The sequence below is a fragment of the Xenopus tropicalis genome, chromosome 6 (genome assembly GCF_000004195.4).
Source record: "Xenopus tropicalis strain Nigerian chromosome 6, UCB_Xtro_10.0, whole genome shotgun sequence".
NCBI lineage: Eukaryota > Metazoa > Chordata > Amphibia > Anura > Pipidae > Xenopus > Xenopus tropicalis.
In genome coordinates this window covers 118,510,744-118,534,647 of record NC_030682.2, presented here as the reverse complement: position 1 = coordinate 118,534,647, position 23,904 = coordinate 118,510,744, and the positions used below count along the sequence as shown (strand labels likewise).

The following is a 23,904-nucleotide window of genomic DNA, read 5'->3' as shown; positions in this document are numbered from 1 at the left end:
AGAAATTCAATCCTAAATTCAAACCTAATTCCTGTTGCAGAGAATATAAAAGAACCTGCAATCAGTTCAGCCCTAATAGCTGGATTGTTTTAGAAGTGTCCCAGCCAAAAAGAGCTGGGGACAGTACCTGACAAACTGATGTTTAATAAGTTCTGTCAAAGGCCAACAGAGCGTCGAGCCAAGAGAACTCTTATCCTGAACTCCCAGGGTGCAGGGTGCCGTACATGTATCTAAAGCACAACTGCAATAATCAGTTTCTGACATTGCCTAAAGCTGGGCACCTAAAGATCTGGTTGTTTGGGAAGGTGGAAATTAGCATGACTATGCCCAATGGAAGAGGAACAACATCAACCAGCTGATGCAATGCTCACCCATCAGGATTTTTTGCAAAAATTGGTGGAGAAGTCCCCATGGACAGGCCAATACGCTGCCAGTTTATATAAGGCCCAAAGGAGGCTAGCTTTAGGCTTACTCCCAAGCAACCCTGCAGTTTTTGATGAATGAGGATGATAGAAAACGGTCAGCTCATGATTAACCCCTTTCTTAACTTTAAAGGTTGCATTACATGCTCAGATTTAAAATCTTTATATTGTTTATTCATTTTAAAGTAAATCATCCCCACTCCCACCAAAACTAAATTTCTACAATATAACACATTAGGGCTTCTATTTGGAAAACATTTGGGTTACATCACAAGCTCTGTATAATGAGCCCCTCTGTGTTTCCATCTTCTAGGCATAATTCATTATAACTGGAAGGAGGAAACTGATTTAATACTTCTCCCACAAATTCTCTCAAATATTAAGTAGATAGGATCAAATCTAAATGCACCACTTTGGGCTCTTTAGCTCAGTAAATACCAAAGCAACAGGAAAAAAGAATTTCCAATAGAAGCCATAATAATATTGTGCTATGGAATGAGAACAGCGCTACTGATAGAGCGCAGGCACCGTGCAGCAGTCTCACACACACAGACAGAAGCAGCCAAGCACGCAGCTCTCTGGATAGGGACTGACCTACAGGAGCTCAGCCTCTTGCTCGTCTCATAGCAAGGCTACAGCAGAAGGAAGAAAGGAAAGAAAGAATAGCAGATTATAGTACAGGACAAACAGACAGACAGGTGTAACATTAAAGATAACATTAAAAACTGGGTCTGATCTTGGTCAGAGTTGTCATTTCAGCCCCCCCATAAACTGTGCAGTAGTTTTACTAAAGTGCAGAATAAAAAATATAAAAACGGTGCCTTCCTTTCTGTAAATCTCCCTGATCTGATATCTGCCATTATGGGCAGCTCTTATCATAACAACCATGTCTGGGCAGAGTTTAATGCTGCCCCGTCTAGCAGTGTATGATCCCACTCCCAATGTCTCTGTGGATGAAGCCCATTTCACTGTAGATACACTAATAGCAGCTGTCCTATTCAGAATGCTATCTTTTCTGGATGTTCCTGGCATTTTAGTTTTTATCCAAATTGCTAACATTGGCATCAGGCATAATTGTAACTTTTCAGTGGGTGTCCAACTGCACAAAGCAAATAGGTAAATGATTTAAGAGACAGTTAGGAGCAGCTTGTGGGTGGCTGGTTTGGGAGCAAGGTGGCTGGAGTAGTATAACACTTTCAATTGATTGACAAAAATCAGATGTGAAGACAGTACGGAAAATGTAATAAAACAGGGTTATGTAGTATAAGTTGCAAGTTTGGTACAGTTCTTATAGCCTATAGCAACCTGAAGGAATCATTTAATAATATATTTAAAATAGCAACAAACTTTTATTCCATATGCAGCACAATGGTGCAAACACTAACATTCTCTGCCTTTTTTCCTCTGGCAGATTTGTAAATAAATTTAAATTCTCAAAATCCACATATAATACATACAAGGGTAGAACAGTTAGCATTCCCCAATGACCTTTATTACATTGCCCTATGTATATATGTTCACTTTCGTCACTAGAGGGCACCTGTCCCTAGATTAGGATCTTCCACCTTTTTTCTCTTGAGGAAGGGATAAGAGTCCCTCAAAAGACAGTATAGAGCATGCTATAACTACTGCTTTATTGCTGCCTGGATTTTATACACTGACAGCCTGGGCTGATAGCAAATAACATTGCTTTTGATCAATGGGTGTATCCGTTTGGCACATTCTCCTGCCTCTGTGCTTTCAGGGAATAGTCATGCCCATGTGCAATAGGCAGAGATGTATAAAGACAAGTGAAGTTGAGTTTCACTGCTCTCCATACTTTCAATCATAATGCCAAGGGAGGAGACTGAGGTCTGAAGTAACCATCCTCACTCTCTTCATACACACAAAAAGGGGTTGTTTCTCTGAGTTCAGAAATGTAATTAGAAACAGAAATATAATTGGCAAGTGTGTAGGTTATTATATCTGGTATCAGGAAATACCGGAAGACAGGGCAGCAGTTCTATAAACATGGCTGGCACACAGCAGTGGGAAGGGATTAGAGGTGAGCCGAGAGTAACTGAGGGAGTTACAGCTTTGGTGAAGGTTTTACTTACAAATATAAATATTATGTGGTGTGACAGAACAGGAGGGATTAGCAAGGCCAAGGCACTGTAGATATATGGAGGAGAAAATAGTTCCAGTAAGAGGAGGCTTGTGTTTTAGTAACATTACATAAACACTGCAGAGTTGTTATTGCACAGAGCTGCTGTATGTCTCTTCCTTTATAATAACAGTATAAGTATTATAAGGTAGCCTATTGTTTGCCCTAAAGCAGGGATCCCCAACCTTTTATACCCGTGAGCAACATTTAAATGGAAAAAGTGTTGGGGAGCAACACAAGCATGAAAAGGGTTTCTAGGAGTAGCAATAAGAGCTATAATTGGCTACTTTATAGCCCCTATGTGGACTGGCAGCCAACAGAAGGCTCTGTTTGGTATTATACTTGGTTTTTATGCAACCAAAACTTGCCCCCTTACCAGAAATTCAAAAATAATCACCTGCTTTGAGGCCACAGGGAGCAACATGTTGCTCACCAGCCACTGGTTGGGGAACACTGCCCTAAAGGTTATTTGTGTTTAGCTGTATATTATGGTGAAATTACACTTTCTCAGCCATTTTATATCAAGAATGCAGAGTGCAGCAGATCATAATTATATACCCCTTGCAAAAGTAAATACCCCCAGTAAAATTCATCTCTTTTTTTTTTTTTTTGTAACTTCTTTTTTATTAAACATAAGCAATAATGACAGTTTAGTTTCTTTCAATTAGTGAAGCATGTAATACTGCCGTCTTTGACATATATTAATAACAAGAGATATTAATAACAAGAGATAAATCTGGCTTTTTTTAATGCACAGATTTGTTCTTCTGTACTGGGCTGCTATTGTTTGTTGATGTGAATAAATTTGGTTGGGATGTACAAAGAGATTATTGTTAGAATTAAGCCACAGAACAGCTTGCACAGTACTTCAACACTGCGGCAAGATGTCTGCTCTCAACATTCCTCCCGCACCTACACACCGATTCCCACAATACAGAGAAGCACAGCCAATGATCATTAGGTTTTCCTTAGAAATTGCCCCACTGGAGTCCTGGGTGCAATGCAACCACAGAACTAACTGCATTTGTATGTGTTCAAATTAAAACAATGTTTCTCTCTCATACCTGGAAATGGACTCTTGGAGACTGAATGAGAGAAAGGTTTGAGCCAATTTTCCTTACAATACTGCGGGAGGAGCCATAGGGTTTTCCTGACCAAAGTGCCTACAAAGAATGGAAAATCAAAGCACATTACAGACATGAAATCTAGGAAGTTTTACAAATATGTGTATATTATACAGAAAAACACAATTCTGGCTGTCTCCTGCTTCTATTCAAAGGGATCACTATCACAATTTAAATCTATAATAATTGTACTGGCATTATAAACCTTCACTGGTCCCAACTTATGATTCTATTGTCTGTTCTAAAAAAGTCAGTACCAACTATGGCAGGTAGAGGAAACCTATTCCTATTTCTGTTTTCCCATTATAGCCTTGAGGCCTTCAAAGCCTTCTCTGCTGGGGAAGGAGATAAAGCCTATACCTAGATGTTATTGCAGAAAAACACTGGAATCTAACACAGCCTCCTGCTGGAATTAGTTCCCAGTCTATAGAGCAAAACCCAAATCCTGGTTTGGATACCCCAGCTGAAGCTGCATGTATTTACTTACTGATTCCATATTATTCGTTATTTGTTGTAGAACCATCCTAATGAAACGTAAAAGCTTCTGTAGCATTGGATACTGTTAAATATGTCCACACAAGCCTCTGTATAAACATAACAGGTCTATTGGGAAGCTGATGTTCCATATTCAGGCTGTAAAAAGAAAAGTAAACCATTAGATTTGCTATCCGAATAAGGAGCGGGGAGAATGAGACGGATGTTATACATGACAAGAAGCAGAACAGCTCCACATAAATGAACCAGTTCTATAGAGAAAATACAGGCTTATTTTTATGATTGGAAAAAAATAATTTCTATTCATGTCAAGAAATATTCTCTGGGATTACTACGGAAATCACTCCTGTGCACCAGGAACATTTTAAACGAACCACATAAAAAAATATACATAACTGTAAGCCTATCATACTAAAGTCAGTTGAAATTAAGGCTAAAGGAGTGCCAAGCGTTAGCCCCACCAGTGGAGAAAAATTGTGGGATGGAAACAGCACAAATTAACAGTTTAAAGCTACAATCTGGCAGAAACACATTGGCGGAGCCAACCCCTGTTGTCCCATGACTAGGTAAGTTAGTCAAATTCACATTTATTTGTGCGACAGCCAACTGCTAGGCTAAGGATACCAGATCACTTTCAAATTCAGACACTTCTAATAAATGCATGTTGCAGGGCTGTATTGACTGCACCTTTTGGTCACCTTTTTTTGGCAGATGTTTGGATAATAACAAGGTTATAGAGTAAAAACATTGTTATGCTAGGGATTTCCAGATCAGCACCCATCGGAATTATTAAAGAGGAAGGGAAAACGTCACAAGTAAGCTCAGATATTAATCAAATAATTAAAAATTTTTAAAATTAAAATAATGATTTTCTTTTTCTCTATAATAATAAAACAGTAGCTTGTACACGATTCCAACTAAGATATAATTAATCCTGATTGGAGGCAAAACAATCCTATTGGGTTTAATTAACGTTTAAATGATTCTTTAGTTAGGTGACTAAAGTTATGGAAAGATCCCTTATCTGGAAAACCCCAGGTCCCGTGCATTCTGTATAACCGGTCCTATATCTGCACTATACTTAACTTGGGACAGAACCTATTGTTCTTTATGCTTGGTAACTTATCTTTATGGTATCTGGTACCTATCTGGCATTGCAAGAGTATGTTTATGGAGTCAGACCTTATACTACTGGCCAAACAACCAACGGGCTCACGGCCAGGACCAAGCCCCCATGTGAATTTGGCAATCTGAAAGGGAGTAAGTAGTGCTAAACTTACATTATCTTTAATACTGAGCGCTAGGGTGATCAGTCCAGTCTGCCTGTTTTCTTTGCAGTGGCATATTATATATAATGTATATATGTATATACACACACACAAGCAAAACATTTCAAATATGTATTGAGAAAGTGAACAGACAAGTTTAGCAAGATTTAGGAGATGAAGCCCCAGTGGCAGACTGGCTGAAGACTGGCTAAAGCCAACAAGGGAGCTGCTGGAACTGCAACAGGACACACTGAAAGAAAAAATCCTAATTGAAGCCACCCTGCTTAAGACTTAAAGGAACAGTAACACCAGAATATGAAAGTGTATAAAAGTAATAACAATATAATGTACTGTTGCCCTGCATTGCTACAACTGGTGTGTTTGCCTCAGAAAGACTACTATAGTTTATATAAACAATGCTGCTGTGTAGCTATGGGGGCAGCCATTCAAAGGAGAAAAGGCACAGGTAACTTAGCAGATAACACCCCATTATATTCTACAGAGCTTATCTGTTATCTGCTATGTAACCTGTGCCTTTTCTCCCTTTTTCCAGCTTGAATGGCTGCCCCCATGGCTACACAGCAGCTTATTTATATAAACTATAGTAGAGTTTCTGTAGCCAACACACTAATTTTACCAGTGCAGGGCAACAATACATTATATTCTAATTACTTTAAAACACTTTAATTTTTTGGTGTTGCTGTTCCTTTAATGGGGGAAAATCTCCAAAATCCCATGCATCGTGCCTCTGAATGACTATGCCTTAAGATGCCAGAAACCAATCTCACTGGTGTTGCAAGCACAACTCATGGCAGCAATTCATGTGAATCAAGCAACCATTCACTCTTTACTGGAAAAATGCTAATCGCTAATATCAACTGAAAGTTGCAGCTATATTTCATTCTGCTTTACCTGGGCATCTCATTACAGGCATCAGTCATGCATTAGAAAGGTAGATTTCACCCCCTACCCCACCTAAGTTGACTTTGTTCCTACTACAGTGAGCGATAGCTAAAAGGTAACAATCCCACCACCTCTCTCAACCAACACAAAGATAAAACTCACGCGTGACTGAAGTCACAACCAGCAGCTCACTCCTTACTGAGGTGACAGACAGCCAATACAGTCCACACTCTAACAAGTTACAGAGCAACAAACCCTGCGGCAACTGGCTCAATAAACTCATGGGAAAACTATTAGGTGAAAGGGCTGCCTTACAAAGCTCTCAAAGAAAGTGAAAGACACTCTTTATCACTAGGCAATCATGCTGCGTCGGGCTACTTAAAAATCATAAACCAAAACAAAACTCTGAGCCTAAGGAAATGGAATTTTAATAGGCACTTATTAAGCTGGCTTGCTCATAACCACATTGCAGTGTGACAACCCAAGCCCAATAGAGTGCTTCTGAGAATCAGTACAGTAGGGATAACTTATTTAGGGCTCACTATGTGAAAGCAGCAATAAATCTTTTGGAGCAGGCCTCTGCTCTGCTTTCTATGGCAAAATTACATGGACGACATAATACAAAACTGTAGAAAGCTACAGCTGGTTGCAATTTTCCAATAGCATTTGTGATATTTGATCTGCTGGAGAATAATGTGCTTCCTATTGCATTTCATATATAACAGAGATCCAAACTGCCAAAGAGTTTGTGTTAGTGGCTCCCACTGTATTAATAGGTTGAAATAAAGACTACACATAGAGTATGTCTGTGCAAATCCAAAGGGGTCACTTACTGGCCTGCAAAACAAGTGCAGAATTGCTGGGCTCATTTTAAATCCCTATAATGACAGAATGGTACTAAGAGGCTTCATGACAGGGCCTGTTTTATAACTAAAGGAGTGTTTGTAACCAATGCACCAAATCTAGGATTCAGCTCAAGATCTGGCCAAATTCCAGAAATTTTTGTTCATCATGTGATTTTAAAACTCTGTAACAATTGAAGACTCCAAGAAATGCAGGAGAAGCGAGGATATCCACTTTAAAAAACAACTTTATTCGTCCATTAAAAACATCCCGCCTAACTTTAAAACCCTGACAACTAACAGTAGCATTTGTTAGATTTTTATTTTTTGTAATTGAATATTTTAGTATTGAACTAGTGTTGATTTTCCTGAAAAGTTTGAGGATTCGGCATTTAGCCAAATCCATATATTTTACAATTTGTATATGCCCAGTGCTAGAACTCAACCCACACCCGACACTAACTTGCAAAACCATAACCCACACCCAAGCGTAACCTGCAAAATGTTTTCATTTTATGACCCGCACCCAACCCCTGTCTTACCTCTCTGTATGCAACTTCTGTGCTTGCAAGACAAGGAAACTTAGGGTCCCCTGCCTGACCCTAAGCCACTGGACCTAGGGGTCAATCCACACATAGTGAGGAAAAAGTTGTATGGAATTGTTATATATGTGCATGTTATTAGGGATACAAGGGTGTGAACTGAATGGGCAGGCATCACATAATGAAGATAGATCAATGACACTAAGGGGTACATTTATCATGCTGTGTAAAAAGAGGAGTAAAACATCACGGTGATGTTGATCATAGCAGCCAATCAGATACTTTGCTTTGATTTTCTAACTGTTGAAATCTATTTGCTGATTGGTTGCCCTGGGCAACATCGCCGATAATGCTTCACTCCACTTTTTACACAGCATAATAAATATACCCCTGTGAAGGGTTACACACACACACCCAGTGTGCCACAGTCCTAGACTTTGGTTAAAAAAAAAAAATGGACCTCCTAAGTATGAAAAATGTAAACGTTCTGGGAAAAGGCACCCAAAGGTAGTTTCATGGGCCCACGGCATGTTAAGGTCCCATTCTGTGTAATATGACTCTAATATGATTTTTCAAACGGCATCATTAATATAAGTATTAAGTAGTGCTGCATACCTTTGCTGAATCTAGGCATGTACATCAACAGCTCCACATTGCTGATCAGGCAAGGATAGAAATCAGCAGGAACACATTTCTCATCTCAATGTTCAACGCTACCTAAAAAACAAAAAGAATAAACCCACTTACATTTTCTGGGCAACATTTCATGTTTGATCTCATTAGAATGGATTTCTAAGGAACTAACTTAAGAGCAATGTAACAGCTCAGGCCTATTTACACTCAATAGCACCACAATGTGCTACTGCCGCCCGTCCATCTAGTCCCACCAGCACAAAGCTCTCCTGGGATGTTTATGGCCCAAAGTCATACGCAAGGAAGGTCAATTTATGAAACATACAAATGTGGGTTTCCAGGAAAAATATTGTTGGGTCCACTCAGATATGCAGAGAAGGAACATTCAGTACATGCAGTAAACTGTGCCCTTAAACTTAATTTCTGTAGGAAACAAATGTAACATTAATGTACTGAACAGCAGGATATATTTTCTCTTAAATGCAAAAACAGCATTAAAAGTATAATATAAAGATACCTGCAATAAAGGAAAGCTGTGATTATACTCTGTTTCTAAGGCAGAAGAGCATAATGGCACCATTATACAGTACAACCTAGTTAGTTAACTATTGACCAAACGTTAAAAATTTCAAGGCTGCAGCAGTCAGGAGGAGCTGTTTATTTCCACTCACATCTGGAGAAATTAAAAGAACCAGATACTCAAATGAAGTGTGTTATTGCTTTAAAATAAAAATAAACAAAGAAATATGCATTTAATTAATTAGCAGAATGTAGTTGCAGCATTCTATTACATTTATTTTGCTTATATTGAAAAAAGTTAGTATATATGTACAGACACAATCACTGACTGAGCGGTTTCTCAGGATGCCCCCTTGGGATCTGCCTATTTAGCTGCAATCACACTAGAGGATACTGTCCAGTTTGTTCTTTATTGGCCCCACGCCCCCAACTTATATTCGCTGGTCAGTATAAACTACCCCCTTCCCAGTCTATTCCTGTGGGAACTGTTCAGCTCTTAGGATTAACCTGGTTACTCTCATGATCTAATGACTAAATACAAGGAAGGCAGCTGATTAAGTCCGGCAGCAGAAGCCATGATTCACTATAATAAAATGCACACATTAGTAAATAGCTCTGTAACCTCTGCCAGTGATCTGTAAAGTGGTCTTTCTTTTAATAACAAGACTTTATAACCATATACTGTTAGTAACTCCATCAATAATGAGAGCTATGCCAGACATGAATGTGCACCTTGGCCCTCTCATTAGGGACAGGCTATTCCCTGGGTCAGGAAGCCTGTACTGTTAATGAGTGCTTGCTCATAGGGGTTAAAGGGGTAGTTCACCTTTGCATTTTTGTATGATATAGACAGATATTCTAAGAGAAATTGCAACTGGTCTTTATTTTTTATTTACTATGTTTCATCTGGTTGCTAGGGTCTTATTCACCTTAGCAACCAGGCCATGGTTTGAACAAAATATAGGAATATGAATAGTAGAGGGCCTGCATAGAAATATAAGAAAAAAAAAATAACTTTGTAGCCTGACTGAGCAATAGTTTTTGGTTGCTGGGGTCACTGACTACCATTTGAAAGCTGAAAAGATGTAGAAGAGGAAGGCAAATAATTCAAAAGCTACAGCAAATAAATTATGAAGACCAATTACAAAGTTGTTAGGAATAGGGTATCCTATAGCACAGGGATCCCCAACCTTTCTTACTCGTGAGCCACAGTCAAATGTAAAAAGGCTTGGAGAGCAACACAAGCACCATAAAAGTTCATGGAGGAGCCAAATAAGGGCTGTGATTGGCTATTAGGCAGCCTCTATGCACATTATCAGCTTACAGGGGCTTTATTTGGTAGTAAATCTTGTTTTTATCCAACCAAAACTTGCCCCCAAGTCAGAAATTCAAAAATAACTACCTGGTTTTGGGGCACTGAGAGCAACATCCAAGGGGTTGGGGAGCAACATGTTGCTCACGAGCCACTGGTTGGGGATCACTGCTATAGCATACCAAAAGTTAACCTAAAGCTGAACTAACCCTTTAAGTAAGAGTTGGGAAGTACCTTACAAGTAGGGAGGCAGATAAACACAAATGGGGCAGAAGGGGATTAACGATGACTACAGTAAAGTTATCAATTTATTTGAAATTGGGAACAAGAGTAACAAATGTAAAGTGCTGGGCAATGCTATCAACCAACCTCCCCCTCTCCCCTGCTGGATGTCCCAGACATGTTGACCCTACAGGGCAGCAAACCCCAACCTATTTTTACTTGTAAGCCACACTCAGATGTCAAGTGATGGTGAGCCACACAAGCATAAAAATGTTCCTTGGGGATGCCAAATAAGGGCTGTGATTGGCTATTTGGTAGCCCTGTGCGGACTGCTGGCCTGCAGGAAGCTCTGCTTGGAGTAAAACGGTCTCTCTCTGCGCTTCCAAAACTTGCCGAAAGCCAAGAACTCAAAAATAAGCACCTGCTTTGAGGCCACTGAGAGAAACATCAAAGGGGATGGTGAGCAACATGTTACTCCCTCGGTGCCACTAGTTGGGGATCCCTGCTATAGGGCATGGAAGCCTTCCCTGTCTCAGGCCTGTCAGATCTGTGAGCTGGTGCGGAAGCCCTATGCATAATGGAAATGGATTTGTAGCAGAAGGATAGTGCCATACGGGCAGATTCTTGGGTGGAGGATAAGCTCTTATTTACAGCCCTGTATGGCACTAGCCCTAGACATCCTTTAGTAAAAATGGAAAACACTTATATTTGTTGACTTTAAGTTTAGTAGAGGGAAGCGTAACTATAAAACAAAGTTGATGTTGAACAAGGAAAAGATGAGTCTCAAACTGGGAGGATGGAAAGATTTCATCAGCGTGAATCACTGGGGTGGAGTCCCTCAACCAGAAACAAAATCTCTTAAATGTAAATGGGATAACAGCCTTTCATTCCTCCTGTATACACCAGTTCAAAATATTAAAAAAAGAGAAAAAGGATTTACATGGCATGTTAAGCAACCCTGTATGCATGTCTGACTTTAATGCAGCATTATTCAGTTTGGTGCCTCCTAGCATGCGAGACCCTGAGTGACCTTGCTTTGGGGGGGGCCTTAGGTTTTACCCCTGAGTGGGGCAGATGGATGCAACAGAACAATAAGGAACTTCCTTTGCACCTCACGGACTAGCATACTGCTTATTCTGGGCTGGGGGCATCAGGATGATGTATACCAGTGATCCCCAACTAGTGGCTTGGGGTCAATATGTTGCTCTCATATGCTAATTAGGGTTTGGCTCGGAATTTGGCAGAATCCATCGGGATGGATTCGGGGGTTCGGCCGAACCCAAAAAGCTGGGTTTGGTGCATCCCTACTCTATGCACACAGGAGGCTTTATTTGGTAGTAAGTCTTGTTTTTATTCAATGAAAACCTGCCACCAAGTCAGGAATTCCAAAATAATTACCTGGTTTGGGGGCACAGAGAGCAACATCCAAGGGGTTGGGGAGCAACATGTTGCCCCTGAGCCACTGGTTGGGGATTACTGCCTCAGATGTTCCCAGTGACCTCAAAGCAGGTGCTAATTTTTGTATTCCTGGCTTGGGGCAAGTTTTGTTTGCATAAAACCCATGTGTACTGCCAAACAGAGCCTTCTGTAGGCTGCCAGTTGACATAGGGCTACCAAATAGCCAGTCACAATCCAAAGCTATAAAATAGCAGTCAGGACAAAGGTTCAGTAAATCTGCCATTCCTGGAAGATGCAAAATTACATTAGAACAGGCACCCCATTAGCAGGTGCCTATTTTACCATTTCTTACTCTATAGGCAGTGATCCCCAACCAGTGGCTCAGGGGCAACATGTTGCTCCTCAACCCCTTGAATGTTGCTCTCAGTGCCCCCAAACCAGGGAGTTATTTTTGAATTCCTGACTTGAGGGCAAGTTGGTTGAACAAAAACAAGAATAACTACCAAATAAAGCCCCCTGTAAGCTGATAGTGTGCATAGAGGCTGCCTTATAGCCAAGCTTAGCCCTTATTTGGCACCTCCATGAACATTTATGGCGCTTGTGTTGCTCTGCAAGTCTTTTTACATTTGACTGTGGCTCTGTAATAAAATTACCCGCCGCGCCGCCATCGGCGGGAACGCCCGCCGTACCGCTCTTCTTGCCAGCTTCCTCTTAATGCGCGCGCCGCGCGCCTTCCCTCTACGTTATGGCGCAGGCGCGCTGACGCATGACGTCAGCGCGCAATGGCGCCAAATTTGAAATATTTAAAGGGTCATTTTCATTAAACTCATTGCCCGTGATAGGTTTATTCCTGGTGCCTGTATCTGTGCTTAAGCTTCTATTTGTTCCTGATTCCTGTTTTTGACCCTGCCTGGCTTTGACTATTCTGAATATCTGTATCCTGATCCGTGCCTGTTATTGACTACTGATTCTGCCTCATCCTTCTGATTGATTACCCGGTTTTGACCCATTGCCTGCCTGACGATCCAAGTTATCTGCCCTGCCTCGACCCAGCCTGTTTGACCACGAACTAGCCTACTCCTATCTGTACCGTGACCATCGGCCTTAAAGACTTATCTACATTCGTGCCCCGTTGCTAGCCAGAACTCCTGCTTTGCACCTCTCGTATAAGTCCAGGTGGCATCTGAGTAAGCTGAGGGCTACTGGTGAAGCACGAGCCGAGACCAGGGTGCTTGGCACTTGTTCTGGTATTGGGTGCCGACCGTGACAGGCTCATGAGTAAGAAAAGGTTCGGGACCCCTGCTCTATAGGGATATACCGGTCACAGCTGGTGCAAGTGCCACTGAGATGTATATCCTCTAAATATTGTCCAGAGCTATAATATAGCAGTCAGGACAAAAGTTCATTAAACCTACCATTCTTGGAATATGCTAATGCTAATGCTATTCATCAGAATATATGGGACTTGATCTGGGGTCTGATCTGGGAAACGTGCAGGATTCCCACTGATTTGCACTGATCTAGCAGGCAGATATGAATATCCATGCACAGTCCAAGCCTTCAGGATTCTTCATACCAAGAGAGCAAAATAACTATTTAGGCACGTATTGATCTAAAGCTGGCCATACATGCACTCATGATATATCGCAGGAAACCAGGCGACCGATATTGCAGAAGGCTGCAGATATCGGACGATTCACCGATCGGGCAGGTTAAAAGATTTTGATCGGGTGCCATTGAAGGTGCCCAAGCAAAATCTATGTTCAGGCCTGAATCAGCAGAAGGAGGTAGAAATCCTATTGTTTCTACATCCATATCTGACGATTCAGCCATGAACGTCAGTGGAGGGTTGGAACGATCGAAAATCGCAACGTGTGTCGCCAGTTTTAAAGGTTATCATAAGGATCTAACAATACTGAATCCCATCAAATATAATAAAACATTTTAAAAAAAATCAAATATGCTTACATTCATTATTTGAGATTATAGATCCTAAAATATTTATCGAAATCATAAAAATCAACTATGTTTTCTGATAAATCAGCCCCAGTTATTCATAAACTGCAGCAAATACCTTGCTATTGCCTCTCAGTATAACCCATTGAGGATATTCTCTGTTCAACTATCTCTGTAGCTACCCCTTATTCAGAATGTGGAGGAACAGCATTCTTTCCTAGGCAAAACCCTGCACGTACAACATTTAAACTCAATCTTTCGCTTTAGAATGTTTGCCACGGCTGCTATAAATGTACCATCGGAGAACTGCACTTTGAAATAGTAAACATGATTTTAAAATTCAGCACGAGTTTATCTTCTCTCGCACGTACACCATGATACCCAAACACTGGGCATGAAGGAATGATCTGTGTAATTGCTACTCTGCTGCTTCCACACCTTCCTATTATTTTAATTAACAATCATTCTCTATGCAACCAGGGATGGGCAACCCATGGCCCTTGCAGTGCTGTTCAGTGCAACAATATCAGGAGGGCCACAGTTTGCACAAACCTGTTCAATACTAACGTCATGCCAGGAAGCACTGGGTTGGGTCATATTTGGTAGTAACTTAGCTCATATTCATTCAGTTAGTTCTACTGGACAATAGCATTGCTCCAATTATATATCTCTGATGTCAGTGAGAAACGAGTATATCAACATCAAGTTACAGTTGTGGTAACACATATAAAATATAAGGAGCGCCATCCTAAACTAAAACAATGTGACACGGATGTCTGATTTGAAGAAGCATCCTCTGGGAACCAAAGTTATAGCTGAAACATGTCACTAAGGGTTAGACTGACCCACTGGGATAACAGAAAATCCCTGCCACAAGTAAACCAGCCATCTGCACACAACTTTATCCCTTGTTGAAGGATTCAAACAAAATTAAAAATTGCCATGCTTGGGTGGTGAAACCCATATTTTTTGTACAAATTTTAGAAAAGTAGAGAAAGCCAGAGCAAGACATGCAGCATATGAGCAACTGGAGATAAGAAACATTGGTAGTACTTGTTTGTGTAACTGTGGGTGAGGAAATGCTTTCAATTTATCTATTTTGTACAGTGATGCTTCTGGCATGTTTGGGGTAACGCAGTGTTCAATGTCTGCAGCGATCTTACTGGCATGTCTGGAGTTAACATGCTTGTTATCCATTGTCTGCAGTGATCTTACTGGCATGTAGTTAATGTGCTTGTAATCTATTTCATTACATTGCACAATCCTAATACAAGAACTAAGAATGGAATTTGTGACCTGTAGGAAATAATCAGTCCATCATCATAAATGTCCTGTTTACTTTGTGCATATCTGGCTCCCGTGTATTCTAGGAGATGAGGCAGCACAAGTAAAAACTATTAAGTAGGGATGCACAGAACCCAGGATTCGGTTTGGAGATTTGGCAAAGATTCAGCCTCTTTCAGCAGGATTTGGACCAAACAAATCATTAACATCATGTGACTTTTTGTCACATAAACATGGAAGTTGAAAATTTTCAACTACACAGTATGTGTGCATTTCTCTCACCCCTCTGTAGCCTCATTTGCACATTAGGACTTGGTATTCGGCTATATTTTTCAAGAATCGGCTGAATCCCAAAATAGTGGATTCTGTGCATTCCTACTATTAAGCATATAAATAAGCCACCTTAAAGATCCATGCATTATGACAACCCCAAAATGAATATTATGGGGCCGATTCACTAAAGGCCAAAAAAAAAAAATACAAGTGTTATTTTTAGCAAGGGTTAAAAGTATTATCACTCCTTATATTTTGATTAACGATCAATTCCCAAAAAAGACACTTGTCTGAATTAAAATGCGATTTTATTGTCGTTATTTATGTTGCGATGACATATTTTGAAGCAATATTTTAAAGCATGCAATATACTTATGCGTTATTTCATAGCACGCGATATTAGCGCACACTATTACGCATGTAACCGTTACTTTCTGAAAACTACCGTTCTGAAAATGACAGGTTCCCTGAAAACTCAAGCACGCATCACTCTAGGGCAATCACATACTTGATTCTCTTCTTTACAATCTAACAAAAATCCGACCGCAAACTCCACCTTGTCTTCACAAACGGTCACGAACTGCAATGTTTTTTGAGTAACACCCACTCCTAGTAGGTGTTAATTAGCACAAATTATCGCAATATTTCATGCTTTTAATGCTTCAAATATGTCTGTGAATTATGAGTTATTATTTCTATTTGATAATTACCACAATGCGATGGACATAACGTTTTGCGACAATTGAGATTTTTGCACATGCGATATGAGTAGTAACGCATGCGAAAGTACTTTGATGAATCTGCACTTAATTAACAAACACTTTTTTTTTTTTTTTAAATTTTGTTTTTATTTTGCATCATCGTACATATCAGTTACATTTTTGTTATCGTTTTTGTCTTACATTTGCGTCTTATAAACAATATGTATTCATGAATAAATCTGGTTTAACATTTGTAATAACTTTTAAACTTTATCTTTCAGCTCATACCTTTTATTTTCCTGGGCCTTGTGGGAGTAGGTTTTCACTGATAACATGTTGCCAGTATTCTATTTGTTTGTTGACTCCTGGGGGATCCGTGACTTTGTTGATCAAGTTCTTGGTTTTGTATGTTTTGGAGATATTGGGATGCTTCAACTATAAGTGGGTGTTCTCTAAGTGTTTCCATATCATACCATGCGGTTTGTCTAAATGTGTTGACTATGAGGTGTCTGATTGTTTGGGGTAAGGAGGATATATAAATGAGCCACGTGTCAAAGAATTTTGCGGCATTTTGTTCTTTTTTGGTTGTTGCCTCCAACCAATCCATGTAAAAGATTTGGTGTAGTTTTTGTTTTGCTAGTGCTGTGGATGGAGTGTCAGTTGTTAGCCACTGGTGAAGTATTGTTTACCGGGCTGCCGCCGACAGTCTCCCCGCCAACATTTTTTCGGGTTTTGTTAGGTGTGTATAGATCTTAGTTGTACTGAACAGTGCCCATTCTAGTTTTATTTGGAGAGGTTTTCCGGTTACCTGTGTCCAATATGAAGCTATTTCTTTCCAAAAATTTTGCGTTTTAGGACATAACCATAGGTTATGTATTAAATTAGCTTTTGGAGAGCGGCATCTGAGGCATTCGTCTGAGGGTAGGCTGCCAATTTTATGTCTTCTTTCTGGTGTGAGATAGGAATTGTGGAGTATTTGTAGTGACATGTCTTGGTATTTGCTAACGGGGATCAGCTTCATTGCCTCCGTATGTAATTTTAAAATGTCAGATGTGTTCGTGTTGGGGATGTCATTCGTCCATTTAAAGGTATGTGACTTTTCGTTGTCTGGGTTGATTAAGGTTCTAATGGTTTTGTATATAGCTGATGTGTTTTTCATTGTTTTCCTGTCTTTCCAGATTTGGTTGATCGGATTATTTTTGTCTCCGTCTGTTAGTTGTTTTGTGATGTGAGTTGCGTAGTGGGCTATTTGCATACGGAGGTATATGTGTGGGGTTGTAAATGGATACTTTTTGGACATTTCGGTCTGCGATATTATTTTTAGGTCTTTTCCTTGCAAGTCGTAGATATTATGTAGTCTGTTTTTGCTCCATTGAAGCAGTGTGGTATTATGGATACCTGTGGGAAAGTTTTTATTTCCTATCCATGACAAGTATGGAGAGATGTTGAGTGATATGTCATGCCTTCGTTTCACGGAATACCATGCTTTATGAGTGTCTATGAATAGAGGGTTGTTTCGTGCGGTGTGTGGGAGTTGTATTGAGGGTGTGTGTAGGAGATAATTAATAGAATAGTCCCCCGTTAGATATTGATCTAGTGATGTTGTTGTATAGTGGTCTCTGTTTAATAGCCAGTCTCCTACATATCTAAGAAGTGTCGCTTCGTTGTATTCTTTGATGTTTGGGAGGTTAAGTCCCCCTAAGTGTTTGGGTTGTTCCAGTTTAGTAAGACTTATTCTGGGGCGTTTTTTATTCCAGATAAAGGTTCTAAGAATGTTGTTCAGCCGTTTTAAGTCTGTTGCTTTTATGTAGTATGGTAACATTTGCATGGGGTATAGCAGTTTTGGAAAAAGGAACATTTTTATGAAATGTATTTTGCCAGAGAAGGTTAGATTAGCGTGTTTCCATTCTTGTGTTTCTTGTTGTAGAATGTCTATTGTTTTCCTTATATTTAGCGTGTATGTTTTCCTATGGTTTGAAGGTATAGTTATACCTAGATATTTAATGGTTTGTTTTGCCTTTTTAAAGGGGAAATGTTTGGGCCATGGTGTGGGTGTCGGTTGCGTGAGTTGTAGTGCTTCTGATTTGTCCAAGTTTATTTGGAATCCTGCTACTTTTCCAAATCTTTGTATTATCTTCAGGATTATGGGTGTTTCTGTTTGGGGTTGACTGAGAAATAATAGGATATCGTCTGCAAATGCTGTCACTTTAAGGGTCGTTTGGCCTATGTGGATTCCTTTCAGATCCGGTGAGTTTAGTATATGTCTTAGTAGGGGATCTATGGCTAGGTTGAATAGGAGAGGGGATAGGGGGCAGCCTTGACGCGTTCCTCTGCCGATGGTAAATCTACTTGAGTTGCAGTTATTGACTGTTATGTATGTGGAGGGTGAGTTGTATAGGTTTTTATATAGATTAAGTGTTTGTATACCGAAGTGTTGGAATTTTAATAAGCGACGTAGGTGTGCATGTGATATCCTATCAAACGCTTTGTCTGCATCTAGGTTTATTAACATTTCTTGTTTCCTATTCTCTAGGTTGCTTTGGTAAACTACTGCTAGTATTTTCCTGAGGGCTTGGACGGGGTGGCGTCGTCTAAGGAATCCAGTTTGTTGCTCGGTAAGTATTTTTGGTAAAATCTGTTGTAGTCTGTCAGCCATTATTTTAGATATTATTTTTATGTCTTGATTTAATAGCGAAATAGGTCTGTATGAACTTGGTTCTGTTATATCTCTGCCTTCTTTGGGGATTAATATGATTCTAGCAACATTGGCTTCATGCCATAATGGGTGTCCCTGTAGAGTTTCATTGTAGAGTGTTTCTAATGTTGGGGTTATGTCAGGGGCTAGTTGTTTGTAAAATTCGGCTGGAAGGCCGTCTGGTCCTGGCGTTTTATTGTTTTTTAGTTTTTTGATTGTTTCTAATATTTCTGATTTTGTTATAGGTGCGTCAAGGATGTCGCGGTCTTGTACTGAGAGTTTGTGAAGTCCAGCTTCTCGCAAGAATTGCAAGCCGTCTTGGGGGAACAAACACTTTTTAATGCATAAAACTATGCGTTAACAACCTTTAGTGAATCGGCCCCTATATGCGTTATATTAACCTTGACCTTGGCGGCCCAGTACATAGAAAGATATTAATAAAGCAACTGTCCATAGGAAGACTAAGATGTGGTAGGGACTAACTCAGTAAAGAAATTAAAAAAAGGAATGGAACGAATACTAAGTAAGGGCTCTGGCACACGGGGAGATTAGTCGGCCACGACAAATCTTCCTGTTCGCGGGCAACTAATCTCCCCAAATTGCCATCCCATCGATGAAAATGTAAGTCGCCGGTGGGATGGCACACACTGCGCAGGGCGGGCGACTAATCTCCCCGTGTGCTAATATCGATCTATTAATTTTCTCGCCTAAACATCTCAAGATAAGAGGGGTGATAGTGTGATTCTATCACCATGTTTGCAAGAAAGGCTACTCAGTGGGGACATTAAGTGACACTATAAACAACTAAACTGCAGAAACAGCTAGTGACCAAGTGTTTCTCAACAACACAGACAAATGGCAGCTGTTGCTCGTACATCCTGACTGCCACATCTTTAAGTGGTACATCTTATCGTGTATGGGCTACAACAAAAGCAACTAAAGAATCCCCTGGAAGCATGCTTCCGCAGGGAAATAAAGGAACAGTTCAAATACTTCCCATATCCTTATCATAAGCCTACAGATGCATTACTTCACACAAAGGCTAAAGAGTCCCTGGGTATGCACCTGTCTGAAGCTAACTGTACTTTTTAGAGAAGAAAACAGCATCACGAAGATATAGCGCACTATATGTGCTGTTTTTCAGCATATGGGGATAAATGCTAACCCTACAACACGTTTTACTATTATTTTATGAAATTATAATAAAAGATACAAAATTTTCTGCAAAAGCATCACAATTTTCTTTTACAAATGAAGATTATTAAACACTTACTCTGTTTTGAACCAAGAAGGCAAGCCACTCCTTACATAACGTCTCCCTCCAACATCAGTGGGTGCCTCCAGGATGGTACCTACCAGTGCCTAAATCCAGCACCAACTACGTTGATCAATGAATTAAAAACACATGTAGCTTGCAATGCTAAGGAGTGAGATACACTAAAGCACCACTGTGGCAACAGTGGTAGGGTTGGGGTCTATCACAACATGCAAACATCACAAAATTAAAAGAATTTGAAGGCTCAGTGTAATTAAAAATCCTTTAAATAATTAGCAGCTTCCTTATCATTATTCTTATGCAACTGTACTCCTTATGCAGAGTGAGCTTCTGCACTTTGGCCTCCTATTGTAATTGTCCAACTATAAATAACTTGCAACTCATTTCTGATCCAGCTAAAGACAAAACTACACAGAAGACTTATCTGTCCCACAAAATCTTGTCATTAGACTTAGGCTTTATGGTATGCTGCAATGCAGAATCTGATCAGATAAGCTTTCTTGTTTTTATACATCCAGATGGCAATGTATTCCAATGACAAAGTTTTATTAGACTTTATCTTGTAGGATGAAGACACAGCATGTAGCTTTCCTTTCCAACAAGGTGTGTCAGATGGCAATATTTTATGTAGTTTTCCAGATCAGTTCTTAGCCACCCACTAGTGAAACAGACCACTAAGTTTTTCATTGGGCCAGTGTTACTTTTCACAAAAAAAGGTCTATTCCTGGCCACTCTAGCTTTTGCTGATTGTACATGTGAATAGACGAAAACTTACTGGATTCTCCAACCTTTTTTGCACCACAAACCGGTTTCAAGAAAAACAATTTTTCCAAGGATTGGGGGTGGCGCAACCAGTGCATAGTATATAATTTAATTATTACATTTTATAGCATGCACTTTATTTTTTTATTACATTATAAATATAATACAGCTCATCGTAATACTAAATCAGTGGGAGACCTGAGCTTGTTTCCCTGCAACTAGATGCACCCAGTTCCCTTGCTCTTCTTACTCCCACCTTAGCATGGAGTACTTTGGTCCTTGTGGCGATCAGTAAAAAAGCTTCCGGGTATGGGTTGGGTGTATGTCCTACAATTGCTATAATGGTTAGGGTTGGATGCAGGTTAAGGTTTTGTGAGTTAGGGTCAGGTGCGGGTTATATTTTTCCTGACCTGTACATCACTACTTCACCTAAAATTTTCCCTGATTAGAGTTATCTGGCGCCATTTTCTACTTCGAATGTGTCACTTTGCTCCTATCACACAGCCCTTGATGCTAAAGTAAGCATGATATTTAACTTTCCTTGTGCTTTAGATGAGCAGTGATTCATTATTTCATGGTGTGAAAAGGCTGACTTTGCTAAATGCTGCAGTTGCAACCACTTACTGTAAAGCTTTGGTTACTATATTACAAGGTCACAAAATGTATGACCAGAAGGTGCCAGCATATAAAAAGATGACCAGAGGAAAATAGTTAGGGAAAACATACAGAGTGAACCTAAATTGGTAAAGCGGCTGTGGCTTAGGAACTTTATGATCATAACTAAAAAAAGAAAACCTTGTTTTTAAAAACATAAGCACCTCTCTGATCACTTGGACTATCATTATTAGGGCCGAACTAGGGGTAGAAGAGGCAAGTGAATAGGGTGCAATGGTTGTAGGGTGGGTTAGAACCCTAAGCACTTATCTCTTCTAACTCCAGTCCTGCACATCAGCAGCAGTCAGTGTATAGGAAGGTGGGAGATGAGAGGAGCTGCACAGCGGTGTTGGCGAGGTAGAGAAGGGTAGAGATAGAGAGAGGAGTTTCCATGAAGGGTAGAGTTGTGTTGGCAAAGGAAGGGGGTAGATGAGGCCAGAAGTTTGCCTTGTGCACCTCCCAGTGATGTCTATTATAATTTATATTTACAATAATCAACCTTGGAATTCTCCTACAATTCCCTCTGTACAGTCACAATAATTATGTGATTTAAGTACTACTCAGCGATTACATAATTTAACCTTCATAACTAGTCAATTATCCAAGACATTTGATGTACAAATAATCTATGCATCATAGGTACTGGCTTGCTATAACTTACCCAAAAACAAGCAGTCTCTTGCTCCTTGTAACCTGATTAAGGGTTAGAGTTTTCCCACATAAATTTAAAGATTAAGAGAAAGTTTTACAAACCAGCAAATTGGTCATTTTCAGCTACTAATCACTATCAGCAGTTTCACTTTTGCAACAAAATATCTTTTTAAAATCAAAAGTTGCAATGATCAGAGATATAGGATGAGTACCCCTGCTAAACGTTATACTGTGTTTTCTTGAGGTGGCAGATGGTTCAGGTATGGGGGGCACAGTGGTGCCACTTCATCAGGGCCCACCACAACCCTATGGGGCTCGATGGCACTAGCAACAACAGCAACAGTCAGTAGGAGCCACTATATCTGGAGGGAGAGTAAACTGCTAATTTTGATTAAAGTGATACTGACACGAAAAAAATACTTTTTAAAATATGAATGTACATAAAAAGTTCCCTATAGGTCATGTTGATCATTTTTCATTGATAGGGCTGCTTTTGTAAGTAATTGTTACTTGAGGTTCCTAAACCTGACTGTCCCTTCTCAGCCTGTCAGTTATAGCTTCTAATGTTAACGGACCACTGCTGCACAAATTTGGCAGCCCCCTCATAGGGGGACATGGGGATCAGATAGGTTATATAAAAGCATCAGAAAGTATGTTTACAGCAAAATTATAAAGATCATTCAAAGACAATGTTATGATATATTTAAAGACAGCTTTATTTCAGACGTCAGTATCTCTTTAATGATCCAGGCCTTCAAATTTGCCCATAGCAGATTCGAAACTCAGGTCTTATAGTGAATTACATTGTGAATATTATACTGTATTTACAGAGAATATTGCAAGTTTGCCCTTAATCTAAGGTAACAGACAGCAGCCCAGGGCATCTGAAGTAAGTCAGCTAATTTTAAGATGGGGAGCTACTGGGGGCATATTTGTAGGCACAGATGTTCCCTGCTAATGGGCTATAGTTGCCTTGGCCTAGAACATTAGCCCAAAACAAAGCATAACATGCCCAACCTAATATATTGTTAAACTTCGGTACTACAGAATCCTCCATAGGAGAGTCCATTGTATTTCCTCTAAGCCTGATGTAGAACTACAACTCCCTAAATGAAAGGAAAGCTAAACACAGGGGCACAGGAAGCTGTAAAGGCCATTAGGAGATGGGCCACTACTAAAATTCTGATCCCATGGTGTAACGTGGAACATGGGCTTATAAATACCAGCAATGGATCACTGTCTCCCTTATATAACAAAGGTTTTCTATAGGACATTAAAATCTTAACTCGATTCACGCTTTTTTTTCAACCCAAGTTACTATGGAGTTAGAGGCAACTGAACATGAAGGTCGGCAGCCCAGTGACATTTATAAGCCACATAGGCAAGACCTCCGCAGTGGTTTGGTATATTCCTTAGGGACGCTCTGGACACTGCTATTCACACTACTCGTACCTGGAGAAACAGTCTGTCCTAAAGCTCCAGCCGTGTATCTTCTTCCCCGGAATCCAATCCTTTCCCACGACAACTCCGACACAATCAGTATTCCAAGAACAAAATCGCGCAACTCCGGGTCACGTGTGTGTATCCCAGTGCCGGTGACAGTTTGCGCCGCTCACCTAGCAAAGTCAACGTCAGCTCCAGCCATTGGCTGCATTGTTGGGCGTGCGCGTTATCGCCAAGCTCCAGCTATTGGCTGCATTGTTGGGCGTGCGCGCTACCGCCAAGCGAGGACCTTGGGCGTGACGTAAACGTGGCTCAGCGGCCATTTTGGAACTGGGCAACCTGATTGAAAACACACAGTGAGGCTTTACGTCTCATGCAACTATGTT

At 40.2% G+C, this 23,904-nt stretch overlaps 1 protein-coding gene across 1 annotated transcript in view; it reads right to left on the bottom strand.

Moving 5' to 3' along the window:
• The window catches only part of mtfr1 (mitochondrial fission regulator 1), a 30,703-nt gene extending 6,951 nt beyond the window's left edge, over nt 1–23,752 (bottom strand). The window contains exons 1-4 of the mRNA XM_002940557.5: nt 23,528–23,752; nt 8,355–8,456; nt 4,177–4,322; nt 3,630–3,728 (exon numbers count right to left, since the gene is read on the bottom strand). Coding sequence (XP_002940603.2) covers nt 3,630–3,728; nt 4,177–4,242 — 165 coding nt within the window. The 5' untranslated portion in view covers nt 4,243–4,322; nt 8,355–8,456; nt 23,528–23,752. The remainder of the gene's footprint in view (nt 1–3,629; nt 3,729–4,176; nt 4,323–8,354; nt 8,457–23,527) is intronic.
• Nucleotides 23,753–23,904: the final 152 nt, after the last annotated feature.